The sequence below is a fragment of the Pagrus major genome, chromosome 9, assembly GCF_040436345.1.
Source record: "Pagrus major chromosome 9, Pma_NU_1.0".
In the NCBI taxonomy this organism is placed as follows: Eukaryota; Metazoa; Chordata; class Actinopteri; order Spariformes; family Sparidae; genus Pagrus; species Pagrus major.
The window spans coordinates 13,479,784-13,499,365 of record NC_133223.1 but is presented as its reverse complement, the minus strand read 5'-3'; the positions used below and the strand labels follow the sequence as shown (position 1 = coordinate 13,499,365).

Here is a 19,582-nt window from a genome sequence, read left to right as displayed (position 1 = left end):
TGTATCCGATGGTGAAAGTGTATTCTATCACACCTGAGCGGTGTGGAAAATGCCAAAGTATGCTGAGCAGTGTATACACAAGTCCCTTGACATTTTACTTAAATGTCACTCATGAAATACAAGAACGTTTTGTCTAAACATGAAATCCAAATGATGGAGTGAGCAGTAAACCTGTTCTACTTGTTTACAGTCACTGGATGAGTGAATCGGTGCACCAAATGCATTAAACAATTAGACCTACCTGTGGTCTGGAGTACATCTACACAATCTCATTATTCTTCTCTACTCACTAGAACCATAAGTAGTCTGCCTTACAACAACCTCTCTCCTTCTTTTATCCAACCTCTTTTTTTTTTAAAAAAACCGTCTCATGCCATTCTCCTCATTTGACACCATTTTTCACATTTCAGCATTTTTTAGTGTCGTAAATTTGCCTCCCTTTCTGTCCACACTTCCATCCTAGCATACACTTTTGTCTTCCCCCCTCCTTTCCCTCCTGGATTCCATTTACCCATTGCTCTCCTCTGCTGTGATATTTTGCCTTCGACATGTCAACGTTGATTCATTTGCTCAGTTTATCTGATTTATTGACGAGATACGTGGGAGGAATGAGGAGTCCGGTATGTTAACAGACCTACAAAAAACAGGTTTTTAAAATAGACTCAAGGCCTCAGAGTCACTAACAGACAAGGCCACACAGTTTTTGCCACATTGCAAAACAATAATCTAAGGATACATCATGATGTCTGTCTGACTAAATACAAAATATCCCTAAAAAGGGCAGGAAGTACCTTGTTTCCCTCATTGTGTTGTCAGTTTCAGAGAATTTGACATGAACTTAGATGACACAACTTTCAAAAAAGTCCTTTGCTTAGGTTCTCTTTGTGGCACACACTGACGGTAAAGTCCTCATGTCCATGTGTGTCATCATTCCAATGTAAAATAGCCAGAAACAGAACAAAGAAGTTTACACCACAAGGAGTTGAGAGGTAGTGGCTCTGGTAAGTCAAATTGTCAGGGTAATCTGTTTAGAGCACCTGCATGTTTTAATAAAAATATCAATATATGGGACCAGTGTATCCATAACCGTATTCCAAGAGAAAACGATGCAATATATTGCCGCATCAATATTTTGTCTCACCCCCAAACTTGATATATAAACCAACACTGGTGGAAAATTGTGCAACCAGTAACGCAAAAAAATTACTGGTTTCAGCCATACAGTTGGACATTGACGGGGAGCTTGAACATATTTAGTATATCTGTTTTAAGCTGACCTTTCAACCTACAAGAGATTGTATTTAGTAGCGTCTCAGTGAAAGCTTCCCGTCTCATTGTTCATACAGGATTTTTTTTAAGCTCCAGGAAAAATAAAATCATTGTTCCCAAGAAAGAGGAAACATAGGTCATAAAACTTATAGTAAGTAATGGTTTAACAGCACTCATTGATTCATAGTCAAAACATGCTTGTTGTTGTGACACTGTGCTTACTCACTTTGACCTCACTGACAGCATTTAAGTATCTGAAAACTTGACATCGGAGACAGAGAGAAAGAGCAGACAGATGGTGTGGGCTCGACTACATAGATCTTTAAACTACCATCTTCTGAACTTCACTATTTAAAGCGAGGACAAGGATGATCTAAGTGCTGAGAAGTACTTCACAGAAATCCAACCCTGAACTCACCAGAGTGTTAAAGAGTTTTATCAGTCAATCCATTAGCTCATCAAAAGCCCTCACAGTGATCTTGTCCTTGACCTCGCCTCCCTTGCTGATGCATGCTGCTGACTGCAGCTTCATGAGTGCTGATGAGGGACTTGTGCAGTTAATGTTTGCATGAGTAAGAGAGAGGTGCAGTACATAATATGTAAATGGCCTTGTTGGAGCAAATTCTCGCTATTCCAGCTAATTTTCACTTCTAAACGGAACCAATTTAACAATCACAAATCATGTTTAGACAAAAAAAAGGAAATGTATGCAGAAGAAAATGTATATGAGAAAGAAAGCAAACCACGGCTTAAACTAGTTCTAAAGACATTTCTCCTGAATCACTTTAAATGCTGTGGATAGTATGAGGACCATTTTTCATTTGTTAATGTAACATCAAAAACTGGAAAATCACTCTGTTAAACACCTCTTTTCCTTGAAACATGAGCGCAGCTAATTTTTTACTAGAAGTTGATTCAGCATCAGCTGTTCAGAGGAAATTGTGTTTAAAAGGGGTCACTTAACCCAGATTTACACAGAAAAATGTTACCACCATGGCTTGCATTTGTAAGGCTGTTGATGGTGGATATCTGAGGAATACTACATCGACAAAAAAATTATATTTTCTTGAAAATTTTGATGTTACAATTGATCTTTTTTGCCTGGCTTTGATTTAAGGCATCGTCATGTTTAAACACTGTTTTTTAACACTTTCTTTATTTAACATTTTATCACTTTATTGTCGTAATTCTTAAGGCTTGCGAAATTTTATTTACATTGTCTACTTTCCTTTTTCCTTTGTTGTCTGTGCTGTTTTCATTTTGCTCTGTGGGGTACTTTGGGCTGCATGTCTGTATGGAAGCCGCTGTAGAAGTAAAGCTGAGTTATTAGGTGTTCGGACAAAATTATCATCCTGAGTTCACGTTAACAAACTCTGTCCTTCCTTTAATGCAGTCATTTACTGTTTAAACTGTGAATCAGGCACTTTGCCAGTAGTCCCATTTATCAAGAACATTTTTTTCCAAATTTCAATCTCAGCAGACTGTCTACCATGTTCTGACAGAAATCCAATTTACCTCAAAAGCACTTCAGCTTTTATTCACATTATACAGTAAAATCAGCAACCTTAACAAAGTTAACGCTCCTTAAAGTTGATGCCAAGTTATTGAGCGTTTCCTTATGCACTTGCAGCTACAGATGCCACTTTGCAGACACAGGAATATGATGCATGCAAAAATTCTGCATGTATGAAGACCCCATGCGGTGCACCTGCTACACTGCAGCTGCTATGTGCAACACAAAACATTTAGGGCTGTAATCTCTTAAGTAGAGCAGATGGTGTAAAAACATGAACTTGAGATTAACAGGATCAAAAAAGGAATGGTTTAAACATGCTGGTTTTGCTCTCATTTAGTGAGCAGATCTAATAGTTCACCGATGTTCCGGCATCAATCGTACATGACTGATGGAGTTAAGCAACTATATTTATATGGCGTCAGTCAACTGAAGAATCATAATGTACCGTGGCTCACATCCACTGGACAAAAAAGATGACTTTAAAGTCAAATTCGTTAATACAGATCACACTTTTGGGGGGTTAAACAGTCTGACCAGGTCAATCATGCAACACTTATATTCACACAGGAACAAAAAACAAGCACACCAGCACACATAAATAATACTGCACATGCACCGGGTAGTAGTATTGATTTTTGGTGGTATTTCCCTGAAGAGAAGTGCAGGTCGATCCATCATGAGTAGGCGAGTGGTACTCCCTGAACGGTTCCATGTAGTTTGCAGAAAGACAAAATGCACACCTTTATCCCATTCTGTCTGTTTTTTCTTTGCAATACGTAACAATCCTTTCACTTTGAAGTAGGGCTGCAACTAACGATTACTTAGATCGATTAACCTGCCAATTATTTTCAAGATTGATAGACGAATAAATATATGGAACAAAAAATGTGAAAAATGCTCATCACAATTTCCCAGAGCCCATAGTGAAGTCTTCAAATTGCTCCTTATGTCCAAACAACAAGAAGACTTTTTATTTACTATCATGAATGACAAAGAAAAGCAGCAAATCCTTATATTAAAGAATCTGGAACCAGGAAATGTTCGACATTTTTGCTGGAAAAGCAAGTGTATTATTTATTCTATTGTCAAAATAGTTGGCAATTCATTAGAGCTGCAACTAATCATTGCCTCTCTCTTTTAAAGTAAAGTGAAAAAGTTCTGGGGTCAAAAAGTTAAGTAGTATCAGAACAGGCCAGACTAACATTTGCCCATTTGGCATCTTTCCAACTCAGATTCCTAATTTTGCTCCCTCATCATGGGCTCATTGTTTCTCCTGACCTCCACCCACTCTTCTTCCTCTACTGTGCTGTTAGTCATGATAAGCTCCTGCAGCCTGCTGTGTTTCTTTGTGGCAGAGCATGCTGTCTGAGAGCACTGAGCTTAGAGCGTCGCCCCGCTCTGCTTACTTCCACTCCTCTGGCTCCACTTGGCTCCCGTAAAGCTACTATCTGCCAGGGATATCACTCTTTTTTGGCACAAACCCCACTTTCAGGGATGACACCAATCAATTGCTTAATGATATCCGGTGGGATCCAGAGCTCTGAGTCCACGACAAAAATGAACGGTTGGTTGATTGACAGAAAATAATCAGCTATTTTGATCACAGTCTAATAATTTAGAAATTCTTCAAGCACAAATATAAAACATTTACAGTTTCCACCTTCTCAAATGTGAGGATTTGATGTTTTTTCTGTCTATATGATAGAGAATTGAATAGTTTATAATTTTGCACTGTTAGCTGAAAATTGCCAATCTTGTCCCTGGTTAGGCTTTTGAAGAGCAAGGCACATGATACAACACTCTTATATAGACATAAAAAGTATCAATAAAAACAGACTTAGATGAGCATTCACAACACATATAAAAACTAACAAAAAAACAGACAGATAAGCGGCCACTATAGACATACAAACAAACAGTAAATCACACAGAGAAGCAGCCGCGACACACAGTGGCTGTAGCAACGAGGACTGATAATAACAACTAAGAAAAGACAAAAACATGTAGGTCAGAGTTCACAGATTTTCCTTTTTTTAAGGCATAGTTTGCCTTAATATTGAAAGCGTTGACATCAGTCAATGTTTTTATGTCTTATGGCATTGCAAATCTGTGGGCCTTTAACTGTAAAAGGGCACTGACCGAATGTCTTTGCTGGTTTGCAGTCTCCACAAACTGCACCCCTCGTGGTGGCTCCTTTGCTAGAACATTTTAAAACTACTAATGAAAAAGAGGTAGTGGTGTGCTTGAGGACTTTCTTTATACTATCAAACTCAAGAAAAACGCAGGTGCTCTTGAACAAAAGGGTCAGCACATGGGAGGGAAAAAAGTAACTTCAGGAACTCATACATGGAGCAGGAACAATAAATACTTGAATTAGGTTATAAAGCCTTTATTCAAAACATGGCTACTTACAAAACAATAAAACACAGACCGGTTTTCAACCCTGAAGGTTTTAATCAGGGTGAATAGAGGCTTTTTAAGCTTATTCAAGTATTTCCTGCTCCATGCTTAAAGTGCATGAAGTTTTTTCCAGTATTTTAAAATCATCTGACTCACTAGTTTTGGGGCAAGGGCGTTCCCAAACGTGTGACAAAGATATGCAACAGAGGCAGGATAGTTTTTAGTTTTTAACACTTAACTTTACCATCTAAAATGACAACAGGGCACTGAAACAGTAAACTTAAGGGGAATTTAATGATTATAAAATACCTTAAGCATCTTTGATTCCATTAAATTCACACAAAAAAATAACATAATAATATGCCAATACCGATATATCTGTGATAGACCAATATCAGCCAATCAATTTATCAGTCAGGTTCTAATGCACAGAATATGATTTGTAAGCCGAGGCACGTCTGTAGTGAAGTGGACTGTCTGGCTTCAGCAGGTACATTTTATAACAAATATACACTTTCCACATCTGCATGGCCACCGGGCTTTCCACCAGGATTGTGCATGGACACATTAATTCCAGTGAATTAACTTGTAAACTCTGTTTTTTTTTGTGAATGCAAAGATCATCACCTTTAGCAAAGCTGTCACGAGCACATCCACACAGACAAACTAATCTGTCCTTGTTCAGTATATACAGCAAGAGTATGCTACACATAAGTCAACAGGGAACGGTTAGAGCCCAACAATCACCGTCTCTCCCCTCTGACACTGAGAAGGAACTGTGTGCCGTCAGGGAATTCTGTCCACAAGCAGAGAAGAAGCATGCATGAATGAATGAACAGCAGTGTGGGATACAGGAAGTGAGCAGAAGCACGAGGAGGGAAACGGCAATTGTTAACTCGTAAACAGCTGAACACGCCTGCTCTTGTTTGGACAGACTGTGGGTATGTACATGTGACCAAGTAGGGAATAAAACACAGAAAAAAGAAGTAAATCCTACTGTCTCACTGCCCTGTCAGCACTCTCATCCTCTCCCTCCATCATACAGCCCACCTCAGGCTCTTCTCATCCTCTCTCATTTAAGGCTTGGCCTTTTCTACTCTCTTCCTCCTTCCAGGCCACTTAGGATTTTGTCTGGCAGACTGCCTGCCCTCACAGTGCACACAAACTAAATGTACACACACACATACAAAACCAGTCACTAGAAATGAGAGCACACAATGTGAAAGCCATATTCTCTCCTATTCTGACCAATATACCATGTATCTGGCCTCCAACCCTCTGTATCTGCCTGCTCATTTACCTCCATCACTGCAAACACTTGCTATTTTTGGCCCATTGTGTTTGATGTGACGATGGAAGAAAACCATGCCTTTAAACACAGAGGAAGAGGAACGCATGGGCTTAAGGAAAGTAAGGAGGAAGTCACATTTACAGAGAGGAAGAGTGTAATGTGCCTGGTAACATTCCCAGCAAATCTGCTGAAGCCATAAGCAGTTCAGAGCCGTCTCAGACTACTGTTGGAAATCACACAGGAAGTATTATAGTGCTCACAACTAGAGCAATGTCCTGAAAACATCTGGAACACATCATTTCTATAACTTAACTAAAACACCATTCCATTGAGACACAAGTTGCCAAGACACATCCTCAGACAAGTTTAAAGGGAAATGTCAAACACGATACAAAGAGCCTGTACGACAAGGCAAGTTCAACATACTCAGGATATCCTTGCGTTAATTGGCTTCACGGAGCCTTAGAGCCAAGATCAAACTATACAGTCGGACAACGGTGGTTATCAATTCGATAAGTCAACCCAGGTTTTCCACATCTAGCCGTGTGAATGTTGACAATAAAAAAGGCAGATGTTTACGAGAGCATGACCGATACTTGATTTTTGGGGACAGTGCTGATACTGAAATTAAGGAGTAAAAAAATTCCAATATTGATGTATTGTTCGATAAACACAGTTGTATTGCCATGATCCCTCAAATATGGTTATCTGACACTTGTGACAAAGATATGTAACAGAGGCAGGATATTTTACAGTTTTGAAATACACTTACTGGGAATTTAATAATTATGTATTACCTCAAGGATCTTTTCCTGCATTATAAACTTTCCCCCTAAACAGAGATTTCATATCAGCGTATCTTGGGCAACACATAGACCAATATCAATCTATCTTTGATCACAAACATGTACTATTCTACAGGCAGCAGAACAAAAGAATTTTACAAACGAAGAGCAAACTATAATATGTACGAATATGAATAAGTTAAACACATATTTTAGACTAAAAGCAACACAGTTGCAGCTGCCAAATGCAGGCTCGACAGCTGGCATTAAAAAAAGATCCCCTACTGTGTGAATGTGTAAATTAATAGGCTTATAATATCGCTGTCCTATCATTATGACACAAGCAGATCTGATTATAATTACATTGGTGTATTCCATTAAATTAATATGTTGCGTAGTCTTATGGCGTGTATGACAATTCAAGCATTTTAATTTCACTGCCACCCTGGCGATGTCGATTGGACTTGGAAGCAAATAAAAAATAAATATAAAGACATAATTCAAAGCAGTAACTCAACTGACTTATAAGCAAAACATTATATGCTTTTTTTAAAAAGAAACTCGTGGTGGCATAATGTGCTGATGGCAGTACAATGCTTTTCACATAAGGCTGACAACAAACAAAGTGGTTAATGCGTGTTTTTTTACTGTCACGAATGTTCTTTACCGTCAGGAGGCGGATGTGGGTTGTGTAATCTTTATCAAGTTTGTTTGCAGATCACTGTGAATGGGGATATTAAGACATCTCTAATACGTTCTCCCCTGCTACCCACTCATTACTTTTAGTTGTGCACCACCAAGTACACTCTGCCATTATTAATATGGTAAACACAAACAGATAAAGCTCCCCTAAGCCGAAAAGGCAACAGTCATATTTTGAGCTAATGCATTATTTGTTTAAAACACAGATACTTGTTGTCAGTATATCAATAACTCATCTCACATTTATCCTGCTAGTCAACATTGTTAAGGTTCCATTTGAAATGTGACCAGATACTAAAGAGCAGTCTCTCACTGGGGGGTTGGGGCCGACTCTGACAGAGAAGTACACATTCTGGAGAGTCATTCAACATGGAGTGTTTGGACAGCTGACTGGCACAGCTCTCATCACAGCGGTAAAGTGACCAGGAAGAAGACAGGCTGGCGGAAGCATCACGTTAGGGGGAAAAAAATAAAAATAAAAACTTTGCCTAAGATTACCTATCCACCCCTATTGCCCTCCAAACAAAACCACTGGCTGTGTCTTAAATGGACTACAATAATCATACAAGACTGTCATTAGTCTAAATACAAACATGCTTTCCGTTAACAACTACTAGAACAGCTTTGGAATTCGTATCACTTTTAGAATGATTCAATGCCTGAGGCCAAGTACGCTCGAAACACCCACGCTGGGCAGCTTCAAGAGGAGAAGCCATCTATAACCGCAGGGAGAGATGATATGGGACATCAAAGAGGCTCGTATGTTTAAAAAAAAGAAGAAAAGCTGTATTAAAACATCTCATTTTAAAGGCAAGAAGCAACACAGAGAGGCAATGAACCAGAGCAATACAAGATAGAGAGCATGAATAAAGTGTGTGATGTTGTTGATGCAGGTGAAGGCTCTACTTGAAGGCAATACACTAATCAGAGTTTATGTATACATACTGAAATATTATTTTATATATGTTTATTCAGCTTCAGGCACCCTGAAGTGACAAAATCATTTTCCGAAAGCATGTAGGGACATTGTATTTTATTTGGGATCTTTGATGTCTCGATCTGACGGCATCTCTTTCATTTGTCCCCCTCCACCAGCTAAGATACTAGTGTTACATTTGATCTCAATAACATAAAGACAGAAAACAGCCCAGCATTGTGCATAAAGAATGCAACTTTTCGGCAAAGAATGAGAGCTATTTGTTTCACATAAACTAATGCTGCCCAGAGTTTATGATTTGAATCAATACCACAGCTTTCACTACAAGGCCAAAGAGGGATCTTCATTACCGCCTGCACCCTGTTTACCCCCAGAACGTGAACATTTGACACCTTCTGTAACCCAAACAGAAAAGAACCTTTGATTAAACAAATAGGCTCACTGTTTACAATACTGTGTTTTTCAATGCGCTGCAGCAAGCAAATAGACAAAACACAAACAAATGAAGAGAAAATCTTTAAAAACACATTGGCAGCAGCATGTAGGAAAGAAATGCTGCAAATAAGCAAACAAGTCAAATCAAGAAGCACTTTCTCCAATTTGTCAACACCTACGTGGCAGAGAGACACCTGCTGCATATAGAGACAAGCCAAGGAAATACAGGAACGCTGCCAGCAGAACACTACACTAAACTGATGAATATGTCAACTATAGTGCTGTCCAAAAGTACGGAAAAGGTTTGTCTTTTCTTTTGTACTTCATTTGGGGATAGTGTCTATATGCCTATTGTTCTTTGCCATTTATTAACTGTTAATTTTTAGCATCTAAGGAAAACTTCTATGCAGGGCTCAACAATATGGATTTCCAACGTGCAAGTGAGAAAATAGAATACGTTAATGAGCTGGACGTGAGCAAACATTTTAATTATCCAGAAAACAGGAGTTTAGTTGGGTAGGACTTAAGTTGTCGCTTTGCATCCATGACGCACTGTGTCCTCGTCCTTATTTATTTACTCAAATGAAGAGTAAACGTGACCATTGAATCTAGACTTTGTTGTTATTGGATAAACGCTTGTAAATAAAACAATCTGAATAGTTGCAAGTAAAAACTGACTTTGTGCAAGTAGATTTCTGACCCAATTGGCCAACCGGCCAGTGAAAAAATACACTGACAACCCTGCGGTTGTGTTGGTAGTTGTTGTTGTTGTATGACTTGCAGCCTTATTGTATTTGTGTCATGTTTCTGTAATGTGTGGTCATATTGGAAATGTGTTAAGTGCATATGCAGTTTTCAAGTCAATGAAAACGTTTTCTTTAAGGATGGACCAATTAAGTGTTTTTGGCCCCCATCCCGATCAGAGTTCTTTAGTATTGTTAGATCTGATATTTGTTGTTGATTTAATATGCATCTGGCACACATATGGGGCCAAATGCTGTAATACAAACTAAGGTGGTCAAGACACAATAAAGAAAGGACCCATTTATTTGGTATTTGAATGCTTAAAAAGTTGAACATTTGACAACGTGCCAAAATCAACAACAGTAGAGGCAGTTGTAAGGGAAAAGTAAAAGGGTACTTGTGTCCAGTTTGTAAAAAAAACTACTAGCCATATCGTGTTTGTATCTATTAAAAATTATCTAAAATTGAGCATAAGGGTTTGATCAATACCCCTGTTCTGACTACAGACTTGCTGAATCATATCAACAGGTCCAGCGGACAGAGCAGAGGTCATCCTTAATTGACCTTTGCTTATCAAACAGACTTTTGATAAGTCTCAGCTTGCTCTAGTTGTGCCACTGACTGCACTCCATTTACAGGAAAATATTCAATCGAGCTGATAAGCTCCACAGTAATCACAACATGAGCCCTTGCCTCGGAATTTATCTAAGGGTTGCAATTATTTACACTCTGCTGATAATAAGTCACCAGGGCCCACAACCCTCCCCACATGGATAGGGTAAACCATGGCAAGTGAGCTCTGGGCCCTTGCATACTAGTGAAACACAGACGCTTTTGTGTAATAAGCCTGAGTCCAGATGTGTGACAGGACATGTAAGAAATATGGTTATTATTCAGATGAAAAATGTGAATGTGCCTGCAGGAAGGGAAATGACACAGACTGGTGTGATAATCAAGTTACACACTGTGCTGCCTGCACTTCAAACTGACAGGGAAGGGCTAAATTGTCCCCAACTGACTGGGGTTGGATAGAAACAAAACAACGTGAGGATAAGCAGCTGTGAGGGGAGATAAGGACTCGGAAGAGCTCTGCCATGCTGTCAAACTGTGAAAACGCATATATCAGAGGGAATGGTAATAATTAAAATCAATAAACATGCACGAGTTTGGAAAGGCCATTTCTTACACTAGATATCCCTTGTATAATGTACGTTGGACCACAACAATGCATGGTATGTCACGCTCCCTGCTAACCTACTGTACAGGAACAGGATGGGGAGCGAAGTGAAAGGCAACACCTGCTGTCCTACGACGTGCCGCCTGGACCCACGTCATCTTCATGTGAGCCAGTTTGTTAACAAGGCCTTGCTTCTTCCAAAAAACAGTTACATAGCTACCTTATGTATGAGTGTGGTTACCGTGATGACGGGAGGGTTCAGCCTACCTTTGCCATTCTGCCACGCTGTGTACCAGGACAGGCTGAGGAACGACGTGAAGAAAATAATCGCAGTGGCCACAGTTCCATTTCTGAGCCTCATCTCATTTCAGCGATGCCTCTCCTCGGCTGAGTGTCGGGGACCCCGGAGCTGCCGCTGCCTCCCTCCCTCCGCTCCTCTCTCTGCCTTCAGGGTGTCGAGACGGGTGTAGGCGCAGGCATATGGAGGCGTCAAACGGCCAGAAACCAAAAAAAACCCGCTGTAGTTACCCGGAGTGTGAACACGGACTTCTGCGCTGGGAGGGGAGTGCTCAAATGTACAGTCTCGGTGCGTCTTTCCTTGTCGTTGTTCGGAGGGCTGGAACTGGCTCCTCCTGTACCGTCCTACGGCGATCAGTCACGAGTCAACTGCCTTCCCGGGCAAGACGGCTTACATGGTCGGTAAAGGCTGAACTAGCTAGCTGCCGATACAACCCATTGTATGTTTGAACAGCCAGTCGTTAGCTACAAGTTACAAGTGGAAGGCATTTCGAGTGTGTGATGGTTGGTCCTCTGGGATAGGCTGCTCCGCCTCTGACGGTGGCCGACAGGCAACGCCTCAAATCACGTTGATTCCGCTTCAACTGGCAACAGATGAATTTTAAAAAATAAAAGACAACTAACCAAGACTGTGGTTGTTTTTTTCCACACTGACCCTTTCAAGCGTTGAAGGCGTAACCTTGCTGGCTCCTTTCATCTGTTTGAGTGATGCATTTCGTCATTCTCACATAGGTAACTTTTACGTTAACACTCCTGCCTTCGGACATAACTGCACATTCACGGAATGAGTCGAGTGTTCGCGCGATATTTGGGACCTGGTCCGTGGGCTGGGAGCAAGAAGAGAGACAAACAGCATACAGAACAAATATCTAATGTACACTTTCACCTGAAAGAAATCAGCTGTCGCATCGTTTATATACAGCAGTTCTCACTTTTAGTTTTTATATTTTTTTAAACTGCTAGTTTACATTTTTCTATCTAATGTTATTTATTTATTTAACTATCTGTATTTATACTACACTTTGCAAAAAATGCATTTCTTCTATGTAAATTTTTGTTGTTATTCTTATTTCAAACTTGTTTTAGCAATGTAAACGTCTTTTTCCCATGCCAGTAAAGCCCCTTTGAATTGAATTGAAAATAACAAGAGAGAGAGAGTTGTGGCGAGTTTAAGTGTTTTATTATTGCGACTGCTGTATGTAATAAGGGGACATAGTTTTTATGGACTAAATTACAGATTGACATCTTCAATGCATCAAAAGAGATCGTTTAACAGTGTTTCCTAGTGTATCAAACTGGTTCTGTGCATAAGAGAGATGATTTAGTTAATATATCCAGAAGCAGTACAAGCTGCACATTTCTGTTTCACCTGCTGCAGTATTTACTCTGATGGCATTCAGACCATAGATTTATGATAACATTTATAATATTTAATGCTTCTAATGTTTAGTTTAATATAATTTATAATAGAATTAGTAATACTACACTAGTAATTGCCATGGTAATTTTTCAGACGTGAAGCCAATATGGCATGTCAAATGCCTTGAAAATATGACTAAACGTTACTAGATGTATAAATTGATTAAACCCCATCATCTGATTGTTTCAAAACAAACGTGAGACCGACATGTAAATTTGCTGCCACCCTCATGTAAATGGTGCTCGCCTGAAATCAAGTTTAACCTGCTGTCTGCATGTGTGTAAATTGAAGTCTGCAGGGTAAACAGGCCGGGGAAACCACATAAAATAAAACCTGCCAGAGGCACTATTGATTTTCCTGTTTGTGGTTTCACACTTTGAGACTGCCAACTTATTTTTAAATTATTTAATACTCCTTCAAAATATGAAATGACGACAAACTGCTTTCGAAGCTAATAAATTAATCTCATCAATTCACTTGCAGCGTCTGCATTTCTAGTCAGTGTGCACAAGCGGGTCTTCCTGTAACAACCTTCAAAATAAAGCCTTCATACCTTTGAGGTCATGCATCGCTGGAAACTGGGATCCAGTTATCCAGCAGCTCTGAATGATGAATGCATTCTTTAACAAACTGTGCACTTTGTTGTTTAGTCAAGATTCAAATTACTACATGTCGAAATGCCTTATAGTAAAAATTTACAGATTGTGTGAAGTTTCGAGGTGTCAGCACCATGAAATCACCACAAGCCTCAAGCGACCAAAGTGTTTTCCAGGAAGCAGCAGCAACAGCAGCAGCGACTCCTCACTCTGTAATAGAAAGAGTGCCATCTACTGAGCAAAACCTAGGAGTTTAAAATTCACTAACAAGATAACACACGACCTTTAACACCAAGAAACAGATGTCAACTCGTAGTTACCTGTTATTTTCATATTTTTTTGTCATATTTTTAGAAAAATATAACCTTTGAAGGGTTTAAATGATAACACCATAAAATGTATATTTTATCTGAACAGTTTGCACAATAATAGTGTGTGCTAACATTCATTTTATTTTTCAAACAGCACACATACTTTAATGCAAACCCACAAAATGTCAAAAACAGTGTTTATAAAGAATATATTAAAAGACAGATTATCTATGCTTGCTGTGATGACTGTGACCATTACATTTAACTTCCTTATGGACTTTGCATACATTCACACACCAAACAGGAAACTGATTTTGTGAAATTGTGCAAAAGAAAAAAGTGAAGAATAATTTTCCTTTCACAAATTAAAACAGCAACTGTAGTTAAAAAAAAAAAAGATTTTGAAAATATTCTTTTGGCACCACATCTGTAGTGTAGACAGCTGAGCGGATCTGTGTAGGCTGACATGATGCAGCGGGAGAGATATTTTCTTAGAAAGGCGAAGCTTTAAAGTAGTCCTCCAGTGGAATGAGTGATACGCCTCCAATCCAGTCCTGCAGCCAGACCTGGATCAACTCCAGCTTCATGAAGAACCACTTGTGTCCCACTGGCCACTTGGCCATCACAGGATGTCTACAGAAAGAAGAATAAATCATGAAGACACGTGACACATTTTGTTATTTTCCCTCATTTTCAAGGTTAAAGGAAGTCAACATGTATTAATATACTACTACATCTTCCATTAGCTGACTTACCTTGAGAACATTGCTTCCTTTGCAAACACAAGCTCCTCTGGGGCCACCTCCACCATCTTGCCTGTTAGTGTGAGTCGAGCACATCTTGGATCCTCTGGGTCATACACCATCTGCCTTTAAACACAGATGATCATGTTACCATTGTAACATACACACACACCACACACAAACACACACAAATAGGGTTTTTTAGCTTTTCTGAGCCTCTAACTAATTTAACTTCAGCTGGCAACTGCCCCAGGGCCCAGAAAGGTCCAGGCTCACAGTGTGTCAACTGATTTGTGCAAATCATTACTTCGCCTGCAGGCAATCATGCATTTGGTCATGTTAATGTGTGTGTGCGCATATGTCCATCTTTCTATCTGTCAGGGGCTAATCTTGCATAAAACTGGACCCATCAGCCTTATCATTTTTGTGTAAAGATTTTTACACAGGCAAAGCACAATTGTTCTGGATTTGAACATGTTTATTTTCTCCACAATACTGCTGAAAACAAAATACACACAACACAAAAAGGGAAAACATGAGGGGAAAAAAGGAAAAATGAGAGAACAGTAATGCTTAAAAGAAGTGTACAATGTACACTCCTTTAATTTAACAATTACAGTACAACAGACATGTAACCTCCCAACCCGACCAAACCCCTGTAATTGTATTGGTTCTTTACACTAAACATTCAACTACATATTCATAAGAAAAGTGTTAAAAATCATTTGAAAATATGTTAGGATGTAAAATCAATTAAGGTCCAGATGAGAATGAAGCAACAAGCCTAATACTGTTTGTGCACATTTATGACCGCATGCTCAAGGACTTATCATGGTTACGGTGATTCACAATTTTTGAAAAACCTATTTTAGTGACTGCACTGTTTGATACCACCATTTACTGCTGACTCCTCTTAACCAGACGATAGTGGCTGCAAGTAAGCAACTGCATCAGTCATCAGTCATCACTACGTGTACGATTTACAACATACAGAACAGCTGACTTGTATAGAGATTCTTTGGTGTACACTTTTTATGCCATTGGGGTCTTTAATTTACTGTATATACACCTAATTTCTTTGCACGTTACTGTACAGTTCTGTCTGAACTAGTCACCATCCTTTATTCTTTAACTTAAATGTATGTGTCCAGTTGTTGTTGTCTTTGTTTATAACTATGTCTATTTCTGTGTAGGAACACTAAGAACGATGTAAACTGGAGTCAGATTCCTTGTATGTGTACACATACTTGGCCATTAACGCAGATTCTGACTGTGATTATGAGTTTGGAATCTTGTTTCCACTCGAGACAACAGTTAGTGTTGATGGATTCCTCTGTTGGCTTATTCACATGGCTGGTGTTTTGCAACCTGCGTATTGTCTCCCCTTCATTCCACTACTGTCACTGGAGACACATCCTGCCCTGTTCCCCACCCACATGCCCCCAGAAACACCTGGCAGAGATCTGAAATCTACTAAAAAGCACTACTAAAGCATGAGGCCAGTGCTGAGGAAGGCCTCTGTTTTAAGTAAGTTAGTTAGACCTTCATTAATTCTGTTTTGTGCTTTGTTACATATTTCTCAAATAATTATTGTTATAGTCAAATATATATATATTATTGTTTAGTCAAATTACCACACAGCAAACCTCCGGGCCAGGTCACATATTAACTACAGTGTGGGAAGTAATGGGGGTTAACGGGGGCCCAGTAGTGCACCATCTTCATTGGGACCTTTTAGCAAATCAACCTGGCTGTGGGTTAAAGTTGGGACTTACCTGCAGAATTCCCCCTCAGCTTCTGAGAATGTGAGTGAAGCATAGGGATTAATCTTCAGGTCTGATACAGTGTTGTCCATCGGAGTCACATAGAAGTAGATGACTCCGGTGCTGTTGTCCAGCGGTCCATCACTCACTGAGAAGATGTTCCCAAAGGGGAGACCTTTGATCTGTGCAAAGTGAGTAGGATATTAGCAAAGATATCTTGCTACAGAGAACATTCACTGATGATGTTGAGTCAGAGGGGTGTGAATCATTTTCAATTTTAATAACAAACAAAGATTAATCATACATGCAATTATTCCCGACTGCATGTTCTTCAGGCTATTAAATCAGAGTTGAGACTATCCATAACAGAGGAGCAATCAACATGAATATTTATGTTCTTTCCATGGTTCAATTTATTCAATATCTGTCGACACTGGCAATCCTCACCCTCTGCAGGAAATGTCAGAATGAATCCTGTACCAATTCTTTTACAAGATGTGAAGCTGTTTCCATCCTAACCAACAAAAAATATGATTAAATACACTTATGAAATAACCCTAAGGTCTAGAGCTGCAATGAACGCTAATTTACATTACAGATTTCTGATGACTATTTTCTTGATTGCAGAATGTTATGTCTCCAACACGTTTATATATACATTATATATATATATATATATATATATATATATATATATATATACACACACACACACATACAGCCAAAATGTTGTCAAACTGACACGATTACCGCTTGAGACTCAGATGCTAAAGAAGTACAATTATAATTTTAAAAAAAATACTCTTGTACAAGTAAAAGTCCTGCATTCAATAGTCTACATGATGAATAAAAGTATGTAAATATAACTAGTAAATTTACTTGATGAATACAACTAAAGGTAATCATTATGCAGAATTAGGCAGAGTATTAAATTAGAAAGCCCATAACCCCTCAAGGTCTATTTGAAAGGTGTTTTTTGTGTTCAAGTTCAAAATTTGTGCACTCAAGTTATTCTCATGTGTAACATGACGAAACTTTGTTTGTTTGGGATTTCAGAGGTTGTCTTGTCATTTTTGTTATGGGACAAGTTACAACTTCATCGTTCTCTTTTGTACAAGGTGTCCTTACTTAAACCCCAGCATAGGGTTGCACAACTCTAACCAAAGCAGCCACATCACTGAAAACACCTGGGGGGGTGTGCTTGGATTTGAATCTATAATAATGCCACAGGTTTTACAAGTACATACTGTTTTGCAAGCAAGATTAAACATATCTAGGTAACAGATCTTCCTCTGAAATGTAGTTGAGTAAAGGTATAAATTTACTTATAGTAAACAGCAAGTACCTCAAAACTGTACTTCATTACAGTAATACTATCTCTATTTCTAAAACGTTTTGCTCTAGCCCAGGCTCTACTGACGTCCTTCAAGTGTCAATTTTGCCAGTTATGAGAAGATTTCTAAGCTTGTGGCAGGGCTAGTCTTAAAGGGTAACTCCAACAGTTTTACACATTAAAGTGTGTTTACAAGTCTTGGGCAGTACTACTGTGTACTATGTCAAAAAAGTAGTGTAAGCTTTTAGTAGCTCCAGAGGAAGCTACATGTAATCTGATGAACTGCCACCAGTGATGTCACTCAGTGGCTAAATTGTATTGTGGGTAATGTAGGCGCCAGGTTTTGAAAAGCAGTCCACTGGTCTAACACTGCTGGACTCATTATGGACAGTTTAGAGACAATTCATCAAAATTGACTTAGCAGAAGGAGGGATGTCTCCTTTCTTCTACACATTTCTTCCCCCTTTTCAACACCTGGTGCATACATTACCCTTAATGCAACTTAGCCACTGAGTGACATCACTAGAGGCAATTCATCTGATAACATCCAGCATCCTCTGGAGTCACAAGAGGCTTTATACTACTTTTTTCACATATGCAATAAAACTCACCGACACCTGAACACTTGTGTAGTTGCCTTTCAACTGTTGAGGCGTGTTGACACAGTAATGAGGACATACACATTAAATGTAACCTTAGGACCACTACCTCCTGTGCATGTTACCTTGTCTTGAGTTGAAATGGTGGACAGATGTCCCCAGTCACTGTAGTGAGCTATGTATCTGGCAGTCCTGGCGGTCTCCTGGTGAGGGGGAGGAGGAGGACCGCTGCCCCCGGACTTCTTCACCTTCTCCAACCGATATGAAAACAGGCGAGAGGAGGACATCTGCGCCACATTGTCGTTTTCCGGCTTCACGAGCTCTCCGGGGCTCTCCACGCTGTCTCCGAGGACGTTAGAGGACGGGTAAGCCTGCTTCCACAGCCCCGCACTGTCCACCAGCAACGCCGGGGCGACCTCCTCCGACAGGTCCGCGTCCTCCACCACGTCGTTGGAGGAGACGACCCAGGACACGGAGCTCCTCAGGGTGTAGCTCTGGCACAGGCACAGGACGCTGGCAAACACTGCCAGGGGAAAGTAGCGGGCCCTCATATCATTGAGCTCGGACAATGGCTGCCCCTCTTCCACTCTCTTGTTTATACCCTCACGTGGATGTGTTTTCGTAACACGAGGAGATTTTGCAACAGAGATCAGGTTGACAGCGACCCCTACCGCTGAACCAGGGTTACTGCTCAATGTTCAGAGAAATGTCCTGATACTCTGACACTGTAGGCAGTGTTTTTACTAGTGCTCAAGTACAACTTAATAAAGTATGCGTAATAATATCTAGGCTACTCGCACCGGTAGAAGAAATATTTATATATTCTTTCTTTGCAAATTAAAAGTATTAATAGGCTACCACACTGTAAAAACACTAACTACAAGTAATACCCTACATTCAAAACCTTAAGTAAAATTATGAGTATAATGAGCTCAAGTAATATAGCTACAAGTACTTCAAATCTGTACTTAAGTACAGCACTCATGTAAATGTACATTCCTCCAATGGAAGTCATATTTTACACTTACTTCTACCCCACTATTTATAAAAGGAAATGTTACAGTTTTTACTCCAATAACATGTATTGCCTGTCTAACATACGTTTACTCAGCAGATGTTTTTGAATGCATTCTTCATTTTAAGGCAAGACAGTGGTTCCTAAACTAAGGGTGGACTCGGGACCCTTTAAGGGGTCCAAAGATGAACCTGAGGAGTTACAAGATGATTAAAGGGACATTAAGATTACATATCTTGCTCAGACTTA

At 39.6% G+C, this 19,582-nt stretch overlaps 2 protein-coding genes across 2 annotated transcripts in view; both read right to left on the bottom strand.

The window, feature by feature from the left end:
* Window positions 1-12,067, bottom strand: part of mgat4a (alpha-1,3-mannosyl-glycoprotein 4-beta-N-acetylglucosaminyltransferase A) — a 36,524-nt gene extending 24,457 nt beyond the window's left edge. Inside the window, exon 1 of the mRNA XM_073473279.1 lies at window positions 11,524-12,067. Within this exon, the coding sequence (XP_073329380.1) occupies window positions 11,524-11,617 (94 nt within the window). The 5' untranslated portion in view covers window positions 11,618-12,067. The remainder of the gene's footprint in view (window positions 1-11,523) is intronic.
* Window positions 12,068-13,968: 1,901 nt separating this feature from the next.
* Window positions 13,969-18,924, bottom strand: creg2 (cellular repressor of E1A-stimulated genes 2). Its single transcript, XM_073474262.1, has 4 exons — window positions 18,444-18,924; window positions 16,399-16,568; window positions 14,636-14,749; window positions 13,969-14,513 (listed from the first exon to the last, which is right to left on the bottom strand). Exons 1-4 carry the CDS (start codon window positions 18,867-18,869, stop codon window positions 14,372-14,374), a joined length of 852 nt encoding a protein of 283 aa, XP_073330363.1. The 5' UTR covers window positions 18,870-18,924; the 3' UTR covers window positions 13,969-14,371.
* Window positions 18,925-19,582: the final 658 nt, after the last annotated feature.

Coding starts and splice junctions, on each gene's coding strand:
- creg2 (XM_073474262.1), bottom strand. CDS start 18,869: ATGAGGGCCCGCTACTTTCCCCTGGCAGTGTTTGCCAGCGTCCTGTGC. Junction 14,750..16,398: donor GCTGAGGGGGAATTCTGCAG/GTAAGTCCCAAC, acceptor CTGTGTTTAAAG/GCAGATGGTGTATGACCCAG. Junction 14,514..14,635: donor AAGGAAGCAATGTTCTCAAG/GTAAGTCAGCTA, acceptor TTCTTTCTGTAG/ACATCCTGTGATGGCCAAGT.